We start from the raw sequence: 20,089 nt of genomic DNA on the forward strand, positions 1-20,089 counted from the left end.
CTGAGCCTCTGTGTCTCAAGAGCGGTGTCTCAATTCTTATGATAAGTATTGCAGCTGCCCTTGAAAACACAGGAACCAGGTACTGCTATGCTCTGTCTAAACTGCCAAATAACTAATCTCTAGGCTTGGACTTTCAGGGTTAGTGAAGTTTTATAAACAAGGCTTACTCTTGGAGGGTGGTGTGCCGTAGAACGTTTAATTGATAGCACATATATCACTTGCATAAATGTAATGTCCAAGCTGTGATGACTTTTATTGCTGTGAAGATAATATGCTCAGTAACTTGAAGAGGGCTTAATATCGTTGTACATAACATAGCAAATGAATCTGCAACTTGTCTGTGCTCAGAGGGGGAGTGTGATATACACGCGGAAAGTCAGGAATACACGTACAATTACTTGAATGTTATAACCAAGTACATAATCTCTTATTGAATACTGGTACACTGAAAAAGATTTTGCTACCAGCATTGTTCATTTTTGACTATTCGGCAACGCAAGCTGTGTGCTTTTTAAATACCCACGGTGAACGTAGTTGGCCTATAGCCCACCGATTGCTTACCTTTAGTTGGTTTTATTACTTATTCAACGGCTCTCCTTCCTCTCCTTGTGTTTGATCGTCCCCTGGAACATAGCCTCTTTACATTCATTATGACTGACTTGAATCCTTCAAGGGGTTCCAGGTTACAAATAGAGAGGTACTGTTGATTCGGTGTTCCCTTTTTAGGTCAAAGCCTACCAGACAGCGCAACTGTCTGGTTTGCTAACTACATCTTGGGGACAGTCGGAATACTTCCCTGGGATTGCATTACGCCCCTTTGCTTACCATTGGGTTTGCGGTTTGGAACTCACATTTACTTGCTTTCTGTTTGCTGGCTTTATTTGTTTTAGGCTGTCCAGCTTGAGTGTGTCCCTTCCCTTGCCCAAATTCCTATTTACTGTGTTCTTCCACCGCTCCTGGATTTCTGTAAATAGTCCTTAATATCTTGTTCTTATCTTGTCACATTTGCTGTGCGTTCAAAGCCAGAGGTCAAATGTCAAGCTCTGTCTCTAGGGAGCTTAGTTTTCTTAACCCAGTACTGCATTTCTGTAAACAGGCCCTTAAATCTTGTTTTTATGTTGTCATGTTTGCTGTGCATTTAAAGCCAGAGATCAAATGTCGGGCTTTGTCTTCCAGAGAGCTCTCTATATTCTACTACCATTACTGAATTTCGGTTAACGGGCCTTTAAATCTTTAACTCAACACCACCCTACTCTGCACCACTTACCTACGCCACTCTACTATACACTACACTACACTACTACACTCTACACTACTACATTCTACACTACTACATTCTACTCTGCATCACTCCACTCTACGCCACTCTATTCTGCACCACTGCACACTACCTTGCACCACTCTACTCTACATTACTTTTCAATTCTCTGAAACAATCTTCTCTGTGCCACTGTACTCCACCCTGCGCCACTCCACCCTGCACCACGCCCCCCTGTGACATTCCACACCACTGTAATCTACTCTGCATCACTATACTTTGTCACTGCACTCTATGCCAATGGACTATACCCCACTTTACTCTGCATCACTATACTTTGTCACTGCACTCAATGCCAATGGACTATACCCCACTTTACTCAGAATCAATCTACTCTACACCAGTCAACTCTGTGCCACTGTACTTTCCGCCACTTCCTTCTAGTCCACTCTACCATTCTCCCTCCACTCTACCATTCTCCCTCCACTCTAGATGCTCTACTCCATTAAACTCTGCTCTACTCTGCCACTCCACTCTATGATTCTACGACGCTCTAAACAACTCCCTCTACATCACTCAATGACACGTTATTCCACTCTCTTCTAGGACACACTACTCCACTCCGAACCACTCCACTCTACACCACACCACTCCTCTCTATGCCAATCCACTTTCCTACACTACTCCACTCTATACCACTCCACTCTACACCAATCTACTCCGCTCTCTGTCACTCTGCTCTCCAACACTTTACTCCGCAACACCCTCTGTCACTTCACTCAACACTACTCCATGGCACTCTATGCCCCTCCTCTCTGACACTCTACTTCACTCTACTTCACTCTGTGCCACTCAGCTCTACTCTCCTCTACACCCTTCCACTCTACGATTCTCTACTCCCTCAACAACACTGCACAACACTCTACACCTGTCCACGCTATGCGACTCCATGACACTTCACAACACTCTTTACAACACTCCACTCACACTCTTTGACCCCACTAACCTTTGGCCTTGATGAACAGCAGCCACGCTGGTGTACAATATGACTAAAACATATTGGCAGAACCAATAGCCTTTGCATTAGCGAGACCTATTGGCTTTGGCAATGCTTGTTGTGCATGTAAGCAGGAGACTATCAGCCTGGAAGTGCTGACACACCAAGGTGAGCGGATAGTTGGGTCTGTGCGCCGTCAAATGAGGGCTGATTTGCTTGGCTGTAATAGATATTCTGTTGTTAATTTGTCAGGTACAGGGATGCAGCTCATATGTGGTTTATTTTTAGCTCTTGGTTCCGTTTAGTTTGCAGGAAAGAACGTCAACTAAATAATGCCAGAGCGGTTTTCTTGTTCTAAATTTAAGCAGGGTATAGAATACCTCCCTCCATGTAGTAACCTGAGGAGGCTAGTCTTTAAGTAATTAGTGGCAGCGTGTTTGAAAACTGTGTAGAACTTAGTGAATGAGATAGCACAGCTGCGTGTCCAAGCTATACTGCTTGTGAGACGTTCACTGACTCGTGTGGTTTTGTTTGTTTGTAGAGCAGCGATGTAAAAAAAAATCGCCTAATGGGCTGTATTTATTAATTGGCGGTGATGATAGAGGGCACCTGTCTTTTAAGCATTGTATGAAGGTATGAGTTATTTAACTGAAAAACGTAAGGTAACTGAGTTATTTCAAGAAGATAATGAGAGATGTAATTGAATGCCAGTTTGGTTTTAATATGTATTATTTTGTGTTAAATTGAGCAAAACATTTAGAACATTTAAAAAGCACAGGATGTTACAAAGACAATAGTCGTTTTACAATCCTGAATTTATATTGTGCAATAGAAATGGTGAGTGGGCTTTTTGAGGAATGTATGACTTTTTTGATTTCCAATATCAAAAGAAGGGTCCTCGTACGATCTGTGATGCTCACAAATATGTGATAACTGAATAGGCAGAGCTTATCAGTGAACATCCCGCCCCCCATGAGTAATAGACCTCACAACTGTCTGTTTGGCATCTGCACTAGAAACTTGCACTACGTGCTGCGCGAACAATCCACAGGCACATGGGGCTGTTCCAAGAGTACCTACTATCCCGATTGCTGGGTCATAGGCACCCTGATGCCCCCTGACAACTCGAATCCATGCAATACTGTGTTTCCTATTAGAGCGCTAGGCACCACATGGGACTGGGGGCAGTGTCTTGTCCTATTAGATGTATATAATTATTATAAAGGCACAACTTACTGATGTGCTTGTCTCAATACCACTGACATTTCTCAGTAATAAGTATATCCTGATAAGACTCTACTTACTTACGACAAACTTGGCTGAATCGTCATCGAATTGATACTATTTGTTTATGCAAAATGAAATACGCTGTGGTTTAAAAAAAAAGGCAGGGCTATTGTGCATAGTATGGAGATGTATGTAATCATTTTGATATAGACTTTATCAAAAGCCAATGCAGCTTTCGGCTCATAAATATATAAAGTAAACTCTCATAGTGGAGACTGTGGAAAGGGCTGTGTAATTAGATAAAGTTTTGAGAGTTATTTTAGAGTGAGACATCATTAAACTAGCTAATGCGGTGTATGGTTTATGAACATATAAAATATTCACTGTGAAAGGAGAAAAGTGTGTATAACTTCATGATACTGTGTGAGTGCAAAAACTTATGGGTGTATTATGTTTAAAAGAAGAACTTTGGGGAGTATTATAATGTATTACAATGGAGATTAAATAGACATATGTTTATGTATAATTGTGTTTTTTGCTGTCTTTAGATTAATTTTGTGTTGCAAATGGTGATTCATTGGTTATATAATCATTGATGGAAGAATAAATGGATTAATGTCCTGAAAAAGGTGAAAGGTGGACAGCAAAAATGTACACCATAAAAGAGTTGACGATCTATTGTACACAATCATTCTGCACTGATTGATTGTATATGAAAAAATGGTTCCTAATTGTACTGAAACTTTTTTTGGGCAGATGGGTATGTTTTAAACAACTGATTGATATACATTTTTTGTATTCTTCCGATGTTGATTTCAAATACGTTTGTCTATGTATATGAAATATATTTAGGAAATTTGAATACATTCCTATTCTTTATATTTGTCTGATTAATGTTTTATACACCGGGTTCAATCAGTTGTTTTATGGGAACAGTGGATATGTGATTTTGCAGTGGATTTATTTTCCTTTTTTAGTATCAAAAGTACCTAGGTGAGATTTTTGTTGATCTAGATAGGAAAAAAACTAGTGGAAAGCATTGTTGGCAAATCCCATTTAGGAAGTCAGGCTGTGCATGGTGGACTGTGTTGAAAGCAGCGGAGAAGTCCAGAAGTACGAGGAGGCAAGAATCCTCTTTAGTAGGGCGTAATCAACTTGTATGATGCCTGTGAGAGTGCTGCTACATGGGCCAAAGCCTGATACTCCTGAAGTAACTTGATTTGTGTTGATGTGTCCTTGAAAATGAGTAAAGACTACTTTTTTGATGACCTTTCAAATGAAGAGTAGATGGGTCAATCTTTGACTGGATGATCAAATCTAGGGTAGGTTTCTTCAGGAGTGGGACGATCTGGCCAAGTATCGACATTGCATCCTGTTTGGCAATACTCATGGACTTAACGTTTTCTTCCCAACTCTTGTAATCTCCCCTCAGCCATGTTCCCTGCAGACCTCTTTGCTGCTTTGCTGTATCCTGGTTGATCAGCAACTATATACCTTTCACCTTCTTGCCTTTAATGGACCCTTCGTGAAGGGGAGGTTAGTTCTTTATCCTGTTTCCCTCACTGTGTTTTTTCCTTTTAGGTTTAATACTAGGAATTAACTACTTTGTTATTAGAGTTTCTGGAACTACACTTTAGAAATGTAGCAAGTTTGCTTCTTGAGTGCCTAGCCATCTGTTCTCCACCCATCACAGGGCATTCAGCCAAAGGAGCCATCTTCCCTTCACAGTACCCTGAGATGGTGATATTCTAGTCTTGACCACTGGTGCAAGTCAAATGAATGAAAGTGAGTTGAGTACTGGGTCCTCATATGAAATCCATGTTTCAGTTCCCCTTGGGGAGCAGATCACAAGCACAAGTTGTGTAGGGACTCTGAAATGCCCTTGTATTTTTTCCATCTTCTGTTTTTTTCTCTATGATACTTGGTACACAGCACAGCTTCCAATAACCCAACTCGCCATCCTGATTTCAGATCACCTGCAGCAACATACTAGGACATGTTTCTGCCATACTGCTTAATATGGTAGCAGCCCCACTTTAATTATAAGGGATAATATGTGGATATTCATTATTGATTGATTTTAATTGCATTACCTATAAACTGTGGCCAAGCGTGTAGACCATTTGTGTCCCTGGAGCAGTTGTTGGCTGCACAGCTTGTCGTTTGAGTTATGGCTCGTGGTTTGTCCAGCGTTTTCGGCCTGCAGTCTCTTGATTCTCAGAAAATCTTGCCATTCCCAGTCTTTTCTGAAAACTTGAGCCCGTGGGGAATAAGAAGCCGTTTGATTTACTTAGCTTGCATACGTTTTTCTAGCCCCAAATGCTCCAAAAATATTGGATTATTAATCACTATTTTGTCCTATTTGCATGCCTGTATAACATCGTCATTTACCTCCAATGGAGAATGTGTTGTCCTCTTGTGTTCCCATACACCTAAAAGACCGTAACCCCACATGTTAGTCAGTGGAATACAGCACAGCAGAAGGACGGGCTGAAAACGTGGGCAGGGCAATTCGCCTGTTTGAAAAAAAGAATGCATTGGTGTTTTGTTTTTCTTTTTATTTACTGATTCAGTTCAGATTGGTAAATGGAAAAAAAATACCGGAGTCGTTTTGTAGGCGTGTTGTTTGCATGTCTACACAATTGCACAAGTGCCTGCATCGTAGGCTTTTTATTTTTTATCTTTTTTTACCCATGCTGCACAGTATCTCTAAAACTGCTGAAAACCATTGACAAAGCCAAAGGTGAGACCTTTTGGCTTTGTCTGTGCTTGTTTTATCAGTGTGAGGGTACTTATAAAACTCCCACTAACCGTTTATCACTTAATTTTGATAAAAAGGTTTAAGTGGGTGTCAATATTCGAAATTTATAGTTGTCCTCTTGGCATTGTTGTCTTCGTGAGATACTATCATTTGCGTTATTTCAGACTCAGTTGATCTAAATGTTGAGGAGGCTTTGAAGAGATCCTGTGCACTCTTAATTTGGCCATCTGATCAAGTTCCTATATGATATGGTTCAATCAATTCTGCTTGATTTCTAATGGTTGGCTGACCAATTACATCGATTCAAATAGTTCATCTACCTTAGCAAAAATTGAATAACAAGTTCGCTTTTTTTCCAGACATCTCATTTGGCAGTATTTGTGGTGGCATATGGGGCAGCCATAGCAGCTCAGTAGCATTTATGGATGAGTGCCTCGGATACCGAATATTCCCCTAAAACTTGAAGGATTCACTCAAAATTTTCAGGAACTAACCTTTTTGGTCCTCAGTCAGAAGAACTTTTGAAGTAGCCTATGAAGGATAGAAAATTAGTGAAACTTGTTAATTCTCTTGCACATGGTAGGGGATTTGGATATAAAAGGGTTTATGATAATGCATACGGTTCAAGGAAGCTCCAGTAAAACATGTTTTTTCCTGTTCCACATCCATGTGTCTTGTCAAATTGTCAAGTACTCATTCCTGGTATTCAGGATTGTTTGGAAAAAGAGGCAATAATTCCAGTAGGAAGTGACAAGGGTGTTATACAACCTAATCTTGGTACAAAAGCCATCAGGAGACTTGCAATCGGTCCTCTATTCAAAAGTCATTATCTTTGTCTTGCACTAGAAATTCCATATGGTAACTTTGGCATCCATAACGACACTGATCAAGTCATAAGACTTCTAACATCGATCGTTCCCATAGATGCATTCTTCATATAACGCTGTATCTTGAATGTCAGACGTTTCTCAGATTCAGTGTTGGGAAAGTATATTACCAATGGCAAGTCCTTTCATTTGGCATAACATTAGCACCTTCAATCCACCCTGAGTATTCTTCAAGCTACAATTATCCATGTCTATTCATATCTTGACTGGTTAATTTGTTCTACCTTTTTTTTTTTTTAAAGGTTGCATGGATTTCATAGAAGTTTGCAACACACTAAAGATTCATGTATCCCTACTACCCTGTCGCAGCTTCAACTATGCAACAACTTCAGTTCATTGGAGCAAAATTTCAAACAGTTTTAGGCCAAACATTCCTGTCCGACTAAAGGAAATTCAATCTCTGGAGATTTCATCCAGGTTTCATCATCATCACATAATCATCACTTGGTGTATTATCTAGTTAATTGGTGGACCCGTTATTGGAGGACTGGAAAATATTGATTTCAGTGTCACCCAAGATCAGATGACACTGGTAAAACAAAGATCAAGGTTGTCTGTTGGATCGCCTGGATCCATTAGTCACTACAGATGGAAGGGATGAAGGTTAGTTAGCAGCCTTGGGAGACTAAACAGTTTAGGGAGTCCAGAGAGGTTAATCACAGTTCTTTCAATTGGATCCAAAGAGCTCCCCTGCATTTGTTTCCTCTGGTCGAAAATCTAGCAATATTTTTCCGAATAGGCAGCAAAACGACAATAGCATACATAAACCAAGAAGTGGTAGGCGGTATTATGTATCTTGAAGTATCAAACCTGGCACAGGGACTTAAGAATTTGACAGGGAGCAGTCTCCTAGATCTCTCAGTGATTATTCTTCTGGAGAAGGAGAATATGCTTGCAGACCACCTGAATTCCCTTCTAAACAACTTCAGTTCTCAAATTCCATCCCAAAAAGCTTGGGGGACGGTTGAACCTCTTTATCTGAGATGACCAGCAGGTCTTTTTTTTTTTGCTGAGTTTTATATAGCGCGAACTAGACCCGAACCGAATCAGGTATCAGAGCGCTTTACATAGCACCAGTTACGTTACATGAGGACGGACACACATTCATTTTTTAGGCACAGGGAGATTAAGTGATTTGACCAGAATCACAGGAGGTTTTGGCGTCGTTACCGAGACTCGAACCCAGATCCCCAGGTCCGAGGTAGAGCGCCCTAGCCGTTAGGCCAACTCCTCTCCCCAAGGTCTTCTGTATGCTTTTCCTCCATTGCCATTAAAGCACAAGTTGTTGAAAAATCAGAGCAATGCTGCAAAGGTCCTGTTGGTAGTACAGTGTTGGACACAGCAGGTCTAGTGTCCGCTCCTCCTTCAGCTGTCGGTTCAACCGCCTTAGGTGCTTCCAATAGTTCTATTCCCCCCTTCAGTTTCTGGTTCTACCAGAGACCTCTCCGCAGAGACTTTGGTTGGTGATTTGGAAGGCTGAACGCATTAGGTTGCCCCAGCTTAGCATCAATATTCTTAGCATTGCAGCCAAATTGTTAAAAAGTTTAGTTTTTTTCTCAGAGGGCATATTCCTTGTAACCTTCTTCCTTCTTGGTATCTAAAACAGTTTTTTCAGGCTTCACAAACACACCATGTTGAGCCTCTAAAGTTGTTGCCCCTAACGTTTTTATCAGCTATATTCTTGTGACTGTCTGTTCAAGTATGCATATAGTAGGGTTTAGGTGCCTGGTTTTCCAACCAGCCATTTTGACGGTTTAATCAGGACAAAGTGGTGTTTAGGCCTGACCCTTCCTTTTGTGCCCCAAATTCCTTCTGATTTACATTAAAATAAATGTTTGGCAGTGCTGGTATTTTTTGCAACACTCAATCGGAGGAGGAAGAGCTTTTAGAATCACTTGAATTAGATGGTGAACACACTAGATTGACTAAATGGTAGTGATTAGCAATTTGTACTCAGAGCATTGTATTCCTATTTAAGCCTGATTCTCCCTTCAGTGAAGACGTGTGGTGACTTCCTGAGCAAGATTTAGTTTCCATAAAAGACATTTGTTTTGTAGTTACCCTCCCCCCGCACATTCATGTCTCATGACTCACAGGTGGGTTATGGTTAATCAACTCATTTTGTTAGACGTGTTCATAGCAGTGTCCAGTTCAGCCTAAGTTCTATTAATGACCACTGGGGATAGCAGAATTATGTGTCTAGAGTATTTAGTGGCAGCCTGGTATGACCTTAGGTATCCTCCTACTCTTAGGACAAAGACGAGGAAGATGAACAGGGAACAGTCTCTCTCATCCTAGTTCTAGGTCCGGACTAGTCTTTCTCATCCTAGTCCTTGTTCTGGACCTTCCAAAGTGTTTTCAGACATTCACTAACTTAATGACTTGTATACGGTTACAAAAAACAGAACTCAGTTGTGTGGCTTCTCTCTTTGAGGAATGGGAAGATCGTGGAGTGAAAATGATTCTAAACAAATCTTCTTTTGGAGAAACCATTTTAACTTGAACAGGAAGGCGCTTCTGTGTGCGATTGAAAACCTAATTCGGTTAGGACTGTACCGAGGAGACCTAGAACTCGAAGTAATGAAGATTATCGATAAGTAACCGGGGCATTAGCATTCAGGTGGTTAAAGAACAGAGATGCCAGTGCAGTGTTTTTCTGAAACAACTCCCTCTGACATTGTCGATGCGTGACTAGAGAGAAGTCCAAATAGGATTAATGCTAAACAGCACTGAACAATAAGCCTCCCTTGCAAGAGAATGAAATCGTCCTCAACTTCAGCAATAGCTATTCTGCATGGCACTTTTCTTCACTAACCAGATGTGATTGCCATGCTCTACTCCTAAAATACTGCTTCAAACAGAATCGAAGATTCCAGTGTGGGCTAATGATTATGGGTGATTATTGATATCAGTAGAATGTGTGTGTGCCTATATATATTATTAAAACCTATTCATCCAAAGTGTACTTCTGTTAGTGGAGTTGCAAGTACATTTTAGTATTTGGTCATGCTTAACAAATTCTGTTGTCGACAAGTAAACTTTCCTTTTAACAAACTGTTTCTAAGCTCAAGATTTCCAAATTCTGTTTAGAGTAAGGATGGAACTTAGGAAATAAATAGATGATGTAATAGGGGTACTAACATTGTGAAATACTGTTTAAAACTTTGTAGAACCAAAGAGAAGTGATTGAGGTACAACTAATTCAGAATGTCGTAGCACAGACCAAATTCATTGTGTCTGCAGCTCAAGATGGCTCAAAAGAATGAAGAACTGGTGTATGAAACCTTTCATCTGGTTGGATTGGCTAATGCATCCACAGCAAGGCCCTGTGGTTAACCTACTGTCTCTAGCCCGAGACCAATTACTGAATATGAACTCTATAATGGCAGTTTGAACTTAAAAAAACTACTTTGTTTGTTCTATAAAATGTATTTGGTGCTTTGCCATTGTGTGTCTCAGGCTGCCAGCACTTTCCTTCTCCAGCTTAGTATATGACTAGTTATTGGCTATAATTATTTTTGCAGGAGAATGATACCTTGTTACTAAATAAAACTAACACTGTTCATATTCTTTTCAGGTTTGTAAGAGAATGGATGTAGTCTGCCAACGAATGTTGAATCAGGGATTTCTGAAAGTGGAAAGATACCATAACTTGTGTCAGAAGCAAGTGAAAGCTCAACTTCCAAGGTAAGGTGGGTCAAAATTGACAAAGTAATGTTTAGAGTTTTGTAGTTTCAATTTAGCTCTGTAGATCTGTTGCAGGCTGGCATGATTCAAGAGCCGTTATGACCACAGGAGTATACCCCCACTATTAGTTAGGCCCACTCTCCTGTTCCGGTTGTTTCATTTGATTCCGTTGGCAGATCTGTGGACGCCAGAGATACAACACTGATACAGGGTTTTAAAAGGGCACCCGAACCCACCACTTGGTCATTCAGGTTGGCAGTTCTTGCATAAAACAAAATGGTAACTTGACACATGCAAATGCCGGATTATTGTACAAGATCTCTCTGCTTCAAAGTTAATTTGTATTGTTGTCACATACGTGTATACATGTTCTCTGTTGATCAACAAATGAAGTTATTTGTGCATACCACATCCCTGTAATACAAAGTTCTTTTTTCACTAGTTATGTCTGCTTCATGTGTAATCTCAAAAGCCAATAAGATGGATCAAACCAAAAAAAAAAGATTCAAGAGCAGTTACGGCTATTACCGTACCCCGATATAAGCTACTGAACATACTGCTTTCCTTGACAGTTAGAGACAACTTTAGAAGTCGGCAAAGGGAATACTCCATCACAAACGTGATGGATATCCCATCTGTGGTATTCCGATCCCCCTACGATAGAATGTAATTGTAATACGGCAGTTGGGTTATCCGTCACATTTGTGACAAGTGTTCCCCTCCGCCGACTTCTAAATGAGGTTCTTAGTATTGTTCTTGTTAACAGGCTTGAAATAGGAAGAACAGTGTGTCAAAAACTGAAGTTAACTAAAGGCATTCAATATTTCCAGGTCACTGGACAATGGCAAGAGACAGGCAAAAAGCAAGTTGTAAAATTCGTATTCAACTGAAATGTCAGAAATAAGAGATGTAGTATCACTGTTGCTAAACGCATTTAAAGTATGCATAGGTGAAGTGTAGTATAAACGATCAAGTAAGGACGTAGATGATCAAAAAGTATAACTGTTACCATTAAAGAGATTACTGATTCAATATAAAGTTGCTCCAATAAGTTCACTTGTTTAACCCATCCGTTTCTTGGAGTGGAACAAACACCTACATTTGACTAAAACTGGGAGCATCGAAAAGAGCTAAACGTTTGTGTATACTCATGGAGATGCAAGTTTTCTTAGTCTGCTCTAGTACAATGCTGAAAGCCAGCTGGGACGTTCTTTCCATTTAGGCATTTCACTACAGCCCATACTGTTTTCAGATTGAAGCTGTCCTTTAAATCCATGATCAGATGTATTGTAGCAGGTTCCCCAAAGCTCATTATGATTATATCTTTCATCCAGGAGAATTCCCTTTTCTGGATCATTGAACCATTTATTTGTCCTACGATATGGCAGTAGATCATGTTTAAATGGTACAAAAATAATGGCACTTGACTTTTTTTGCGAAGGGTTTGTGAGGGAGGTTTTCTTATTTTTTTATTTTTGCTAATGGGTGACAAACCTTGCTTCCGTGCAAATTTACCAATCAGGTAACCTCCCCTGCCCCCTAGTGCCTACTTCGATCTACCTTATTAATATGCAGGTGATGTCATACTGTTGATACCTGCATAAGGGGTAGGATTCCCAAGCTTATTCTTGATCGAACCTTAGGATTGTACGGTTTGGCAGGGCTATAGAAGCTAGAGGCAGTTATCACTCCTGCCTGCTCCTGACTTCTCACTCGCCATGTCTATTGGCTTGATCCTGTTATTTCATTGGTGGGGCTGAAAGGAGGATGAGAGGGTCTAACTAGATTATTTCTCCCACTCCACTTACTTCCCAAAGAAATGAAAGACGAGCTGTGTCCTAGAAAAGGAAGATCATAGATTGTTCCATTCCCCCACTACTATTTTTGTGTTGATGGGCCGGACTGATGAGAGAGGATATACAGGCCATGGCTCCCCTCATCCAAATCCATGCATTGAACAAGAAGAGGAGGAACTGGGAGCTTTCATAGCGCCTCTCGAATCAACCACTCCTTAGCTGTCCATTTCAGTTGTGTTGGTTAAGGAATGGGTGTGAGGTTGGGTGACCAACCACCTCTCCTCCAGAACTTGGTCCTAATCCTACCCCCTCCTCACCAACCTAAACCCATGAGTGAGTTGGGTGACTATGTGCAGGCCGGATAAGAAGGGCATCAAGGTCTAAGTGTGATGATGGGGGCATCGAGGTGCAAGTCAATGATGGGGTTGTTGAGGCACAAGGCAAATATGGGGCATTGAGGCAAAAAGCACGTATAGGGCATTGAGGCGCAAGGCCGTGATGGAGCGTTGTGGAACAAGACCGTGATCGGGCGTTGTGGGGAATAAATAGTGATGGGGCGTTGATGCACAAAGCAGTGATGGGCGTGTCGAGGCACAAAGCAGTGATGGAGTCATCAGAGCACAAGGCAGGGATGGGGAGTCAAAGCATAGGCCAGTGATTGGGCTTTACGGCACAAGGCAGTGATGGTGCATCGAGGCACAAGTGCAGTGATGGGGACATTACGTACAGATACAGGCATGGAGTCAGAAAGTAACAAGTGCATTGCCAGGGACGGAGAGGAAAAATTGCATTGCTGCGGGCAGCAGACATATTAACATTTCCTGTTGAATATCTTATTTAAAAATGTAAGCGTGGTGAAGTAGATCCATGCAGGGTTAAACAGTAAGCCAGCTTGTGGAGCAATGCAAATACAAAAATCCTGAGTTTTGAGCTATAATTTACGCTGTGGTGTGGGTTTGTAGTAATATTGGTGTATTTTATTCTCTTTAAGATTCATGAAGCGCTGCTTAATCTTCTTAAATTGCTTTCATCCAGATTTTTGGTGTCAATCTAGCTCTACCGGTTCATTGGATTAGTACGTTGAGATGTTTAAAGGGAACCAATTCGGAGAGCCGCATCTCAGAGTATTAAGAGTTCTTATGGTTGAAGAACATCAGCATATTGAACGAATTACAGGGTTAATATTTATTTTGTTCAATAATTATGAATTCAGTTATCCAGTAAGAAATCCACCAACGATTGTAGCCTCGGTTTTAAAATGGAGATTTTTTAAAATGGTATTGGCTAGCCCAAATATGCTGAGTGTAAACAGAGTAGACGATAATTTGCAGGCCAGGAAAATATTGGCCAGTTTCTTTCTAGCTGGCCCTGTTGGTATCCAGGTTATATATCAGATAGGAGCCTTTTTAAGGTGTTCATTATTCTGGATTCTAGTGATGCTGGGGTACATCAAGAATGTAGGCGATCCGTTGTAATCAGTGTCAGGCATCAATCCAGTTCATGTTCAGACAGTGTCTTGTTATAGCTTTGTTATAGCTTATTTAAGGAGCACGAGGTACTAAAATCACTGCTGAAGGTCACACTCAAAATGTAACTGTCTTCCGACACCACAAAAGCCCTTTATTAGCATCTGTTGCTTCCTTTAACTGTATTATCTTGGATTGCCCCAATGAGTAGGCCAGAAAAGTCTCAACACAGAGCTCTAGCCATGATCAGTGTACGCTTAGTAGGTAAGGATAGGCCCGCAGTGTGTACATACACGATAATGTGACCTGCCTACAAATGAATAATTACTGTTTGTGAAGGAAAATAAACCTCTTACGAATGTGCATCACCCTTACAGCAGAGTGGTACCAGAATATTGACAGAATATCTTACCTATTGGGTACTAAATATTGTGCCATTGGAGTTAATAATAAACAAATCTCATCCCTATGGGACAATATCGTTGCAAATGATATTTAGGACATGATATTTGTCAGACAATATTTCTGGATGCAATTTTCAGACCCACAACCCCATAAAGTAGGAGGTTCAAGGCCGATCGTGCAGGAATATATCCTCTCTGCCTTCACCCGTTGTAAGTGTTACTTGATAACATGAAACTTCATTTGTAGTTGAGCATAAAGCAGAGAAAACCAGATAAGGAAGTGGTTCCCAACTACCATTATTCTTGGCACCTCAAACTAAGAAGCCATTTAACTGAATCAAATGCCATTTTGACTTCCTGCGTAGAATATTTGTGGAATAAATAGCTCTGGGATAAATTTACATATTGAGAAAGGTACTCCTGAATTTGAACTAATGATTTAACATTATAACGTCTATAGATATTCAAATAATTTGTCAGATGCAGTCTCCCAATTTATTTTTATATAGACACTGTATAATATGTCCTTAGAGTTTGGTGTTTAGTCCATACACTTGAGGATAATAATTCACGGTACGACTTGGGAGTCCTTGATAAGCCTCCTAGCTGATCCGAGCTTGGCAGACGTAACGCGACACTGCTCTCTGTTTTCGGCACCACGCTCTAAGGACATATTATTACATGCACTACGCAGTGGTATAAAAGATTTTTTCTTTTAATTCCTACAGACTTTTAGATGGAGAATCGGAATTTCGGGATAGCTGTATATTTCGTCATGAGAAGAGAGAATTAATTTTGGATTTTTATTTATTTTTTCCATTTGTATGGCGCTCAGCTACCCAAAAAGGGTTTCCCGGCGCCTGTGACATTCGGTTGGATTGAAGGAGATTAATTAATTTTGGATCTCTGTTTTGAATTGGGCTTTTTGCTAACCGCTATACTCACTTTGCTATTACATTAATGGTCTTGTATTTAACTCAAGAGAGTGCTGTAAAAAGGTTCTAATATGTATACTGTTTTTATGTAGTTAACTCTTCTCCCATTCCACATCTCACTATTGACGTATGAATATACTGTGCCCAGATTCTGAATAAAAAGCACATCCAGCCCCACCTCTCCCAAACACAGTCTTTTAGGAATGATATAATCTTCCAAGCTACACCCTTCATCAATCCTAAAATTCCCAACTCGCAGTGAAACAAATGCAACCACAAATTACCTATTGCAACCTTAACCGTAATGTCCTTCTAGCGTAGGCTATGCCAACCAGCCTGTAAGTCCCTGTTGCGGTTGCTCGGCTGAAACCAATCCTTGAAAATTCATTACCTTTTGAGCAGTCTTTTTGTGGAGAGAACTTACTGGTGCAAGAACCGTAGAGTTGAGGCTCACGATCCATCAGGGTGTGGTCAGTGACCTGTCTCTCTGACTTGAGGAAGATCCCTTCCAATGGTGGCACATCACCTCGAGCTTAGGGGCAACGTTCCAATGCACAAATTCAGCGAAAGTGTTTGTTGAGCTGAACAAATGTGTTTCACCAGATTGTTCGTCGCACAGAAAGAGCTGTGCAGATTTGACCATGAGTTCTCTGAGAATTATCTCAATATCAAGTAAAATTTGAGTTGCCTCACCTGAGCGTGATAATCTTAGGAAATCAATTCTTGCGCCCTCTTAAGGTATATCTCCCTTTCTTCCAGCAGAGTGAAGAATTTTAAATCAGTCTTGGAATTGGACAACTGTCAGCAGGCCAGGAGCAGGGCTTGTCGCAAGAGATCCGCTGACCTACACTACGGCAGATGGCAGGAAAGATCTGTGTCAGGAGCGGTCTGATGAGACCAGTTCCTCCAGGGTGCAAGATCCATTGTCAGGAACTTCATGGGCAGTAGCAGGATTTTGTTTACAGTGCTGGGCTTCGAAGAAGGGATCTATGTGGTTTTCTTCCTCTCCGCACATAAGTTCACTCCCAGAGTTAGTGCCTGGTTTGCAGACTGCAGAGCTCGGAAACACCGACAGAAATGAGCTCTTCCTGATTCCAAGCTGTGCTGCCAGCAGCACGTGCACCAACCCAGAGATGTTCAGAGTTAAAGTAGGCGCTGAAGATGCAAAAAACAAATTTAACACCTTCTGAGCCTGGATTTTGGTATTACAATTGGCATGTCTAATAGTACTGTGCTTTCAGCACCCTTGGCACAGCTTCATGTTTTACTTGTATGAAACCACAGATTAGGCTCCAAAGTGTTTCGCCCTGCCCCAGACCGAACTCTTGAAATCTGTTCTAGTTTCTTCGACCTAGCCAGAATATGTATTTACTCTGGCTTTTATGTAGTCACAGCTCCATCCATGCCTGCTGTCGGCCCAACAAATATTAATTTTGCTGTAACCTGCGAGGTTCACACTGCTTTTAATCGATTGCTCTTGTCCCTCGGCTCAGCAACATATGACAGCCTTAAAATCAAATTGTGTTTGTTGTTGCTTGCACATCTGGGGCCGTATTTCACCGAAATGCAAGGATTGAGTCAGTTGCTATGCCTCTAGCTAGGGATAAGATGTGAGAAAGAAACATTTGCTTGTAATTTGCCAGATAGTGTAAGGAAATAATTAATCCTCAAATTAGTAATAAAACGTGTATCTGAAGTCATTTTATTTTAGTGTAGGATTTGCGTTAGTATTCCTGTAACTAATTGAAATGTAATTACATTCAAATTAATACAGAGCTAAGATTAGTATTAAAGTAAGGTTAATTATTAGTTTGATTGTATTTAAATTAAAATGACCTGTTCAGTTGGTGCTAGTATAAGTAATAAAATCGGTTACATTTATAATTAAATACATTTAAATTTAATTAAATGCAGAATTTTTAATTAAGGTTTGCTGATTTATAATGTGCTTTATAGCTTTTGTAATTCCACTTGCTGTTTGGAAAAGCTAATTTCATACCATAATATATAACAGTTGGGTTTTGGAGTTAGTATTACGTTATTATAAGAAACATTTGTTAAATGAATATCACTTAAGGCCGTGTTTAGGTTTATTGTATTAACAAAGTAATTTATTATTTTAAATCATTGTTACCCTGTAATTAAATTGAATTTAGGTTAGGGTCGGAGCTGATGTTTAGTAACGTTAGTACATTGATTTAGAGATGGGGTGGAGGTGGCAACGTTTAGGGCAAGGGAACAAGGTGAAGGAAGGAAATGTGAATTCGCTGTGAGGGTTGAAGCAGTCAGTAGTTGAAAGTACAGAGTAGTAGTAGAAAATGCAAAGGACATTCGCTTTATGGTGAGCATTTCTCAGTTTCGCCAGCAGGTGGTAGCAGAAGATGGCTCCACACAACAGCGTTTTAGAATCGGCATCGCGCCCTGCTGGATTAACACCGCTCTTTTTGCTCTGATTTAGAGCATTCTGCTGCAAGCTTTTCAGCCCACAGTATACGATTCGACAGTAATCGAATTTGCGGCGAAATACCTTCAGGGCACAGAAAGCAAGTGATGTTGTGACGAGAGATACACAGCTCGCTAGAATCATGCTAACAGAGTCTGTGAATCGGGAAGGACTCTGTGAGGATCCTTTGCGATGCGCGCCTACTACCTACTACCTAGGCCTGGGCGGTAAATTCTGTTCCGCTCGTAGAATTTGGATAATTTCGCATTCCGCGAATATCGTGGAATCTACAAAAATTCTGCGGCTTCACAGACTTTTTTGCTAGTTCGCGCTTTCAAAATGCATGTTCACAAGGTATTTCCCCCCGAGCACGCAAACAGCGTTCGCGAACAGGAAAAAAGCATCGCGAACGGGCGGAACAAACAATTCCGAGTGTTCTCGGAACTCTGCGTGCTCGCGGAGATTTTTTACAGTTTTGCGGAGCTTTGCGTAGCGCGACGACGCAAATTCCGCCCACCCCTACTACTAACACCCGGCCGTAGTGCTGACTGTTACGGCCACGGGTTAAGGGCAGGCCCCTCTAAAGACAGCAGGCGGAGAGAGGGGGAGTGCTCAGAAGTCAGCAGAGGTTCATGCCACCGACACCCGTCGACTGGTGAGAGCGGAGGTGTGTGATGTGCCAAGGAGAATTGAAGCTAGGCGAAGAGACGATAGTGTGATGTCACGACATGCCACACACACACAAAGCCCAAAGCAGAGGCCGAAAATGGTATCAAGGGTGAAGTATTTTTAAGGATTGAATGTGAAGCACCATGGCGACGGCAGCAGTTAAAATGGATTGTGACGGGGACAGAGATCCCGTGCCCTCAGTCATCCCACAACAACTCCCCGCCAGTGCTTCTGTGGCAGGCATTTATTCCAGGAACCGATACATTGGGGCATAGGAAAGGGGTTGGAATTAGAGTTTGACTGCCAACTACAAACAAATTGGCAACAAGTATACCAGTACATCTGTTGTAGTTTACTGAAATGGGCTCAGAGGTTCCATTTTAAAATCTTATCCAGGTTAAGAAACCCGCTGCAGAAATCTTTGTCTGCTCCGCAATTTTTAGGCGATTATAATAGCAGTAAGATAACTCTGGTGGTTAATACAGTTCTTGGAGTGTTCTGTATTTTGTCCAGTCACAGTTTGGTGTATAGAGGGTTAATGTACCTGCAGCAAAGCAAACGTGTAGCATGTAGATCACAGATTTGAATTTTATGTTGATGGGTAGGTGGGCTACTGCTTTTCACACAGAGATTATTTTGGTATTCCCAGTTTATACATTGCAATCCATCTAATATAGCTCAGTGTTCTATTTAGAGGCGTCAAGGAGCTTCATGCAAACTAGAAGTCATGGGTTTTAGATGCAAATTATTTTTCCTCTATCTGTCGTTCTAAGATTGCAAAGGAGGGTTCCTTTGGGAACTAATAAAGTTTATGTAGTACAGACAATCCCAATCACTATACAGATGATGTGTGATTCCTACACTGTATATCCTCATTGTAATTTCCTGTGCATTGATTTACACCTGTGTATGATATATGGTCTCTTTTTGTGATAAGTGCTCTGACACCCTACACTGGGATGAGTAGCGCATTTCTTACTTGGAGGGAGGGGGGGGGATTGAACAAAGTCAAAAACCTGCCTCCAAGTAATAGCTTCTCTAAAGTACTTGTGAACTGATAAGCAGAGTGTCTTTTTTCCTTCCATTGCTTTGGCATCGATGAGTTTGTCCCCAGATGGCTCCTAACCATGATGATACTTGAACAGAAAGAGGGTAATGGCCTTTTAAATCAGGCTTTTGTTTTGGGTCCTGCAAGAAGTGAAAATAAGACAAAAACCCTTGCCCCTGCATATTGTTGCTCCGAACAAACAGCAAACAACGTGTGGACGCTGCTGAATTATGTCTCGGTGCTGGAGAATGACACCTGGACAAATTCAGCATATTTCTCTGGGTTGGCAGGATCCCAGATCTGGCCTTGAAATATTTGATAGAACCGGGATCCAGGGGCATTGTGCTACTTTTCAGCACCAGCAAAAAGCTGGCATAGATGGAGCTTTAGCCATGAGCCTTACATGCAGCATATTCTTTCAGTCAGCTGTCTTTTGTCATTGGTTAGTTTGATTGCCATTTATAATTTGGCTGAGCGTACTGGGTACAGATATATATACTATGGAAATGGG

At 41.1% G+C, this 20,089-nt stretch overlaps 1 protein-coding gene across 1 annotated transcript in view; it reads left to right on the forward strand.

Annotated features, from left to right (window-relative positions):
* FBXO28 (F-box protein 28) overlaps window positions 1–20,089 on the forward strand; it is a 168,950-nt gene that overhangs the window by 35,824 nt on the left and 113,037 nt on the right. Inside the window, exon 2 of the mRNA XM_078649845.1 lies at window positions 10,708–10,817. Within this exon, the coding sequence (XP_078505971.1) occupies window positions 10,708–10,817 (110 nt within the window). The remainder of the gene's footprint in view (window positions 1–10,707; window positions 10,818–20,089) is intronic.

This window comes from Lissotriton helveticus, chromosome 6 (assembly GCF_964261635.1).
Source record: "Lissotriton helveticus chromosome 6, aLisHel1.1, whole genome shotgun sequence".
In the NCBI taxonomy this organism is placed as follows: Eukaryota; Metazoa; Chordata; class Amphibia; order Caudata; family Salamandridae; genus Lissotriton; species Lissotriton helveticus.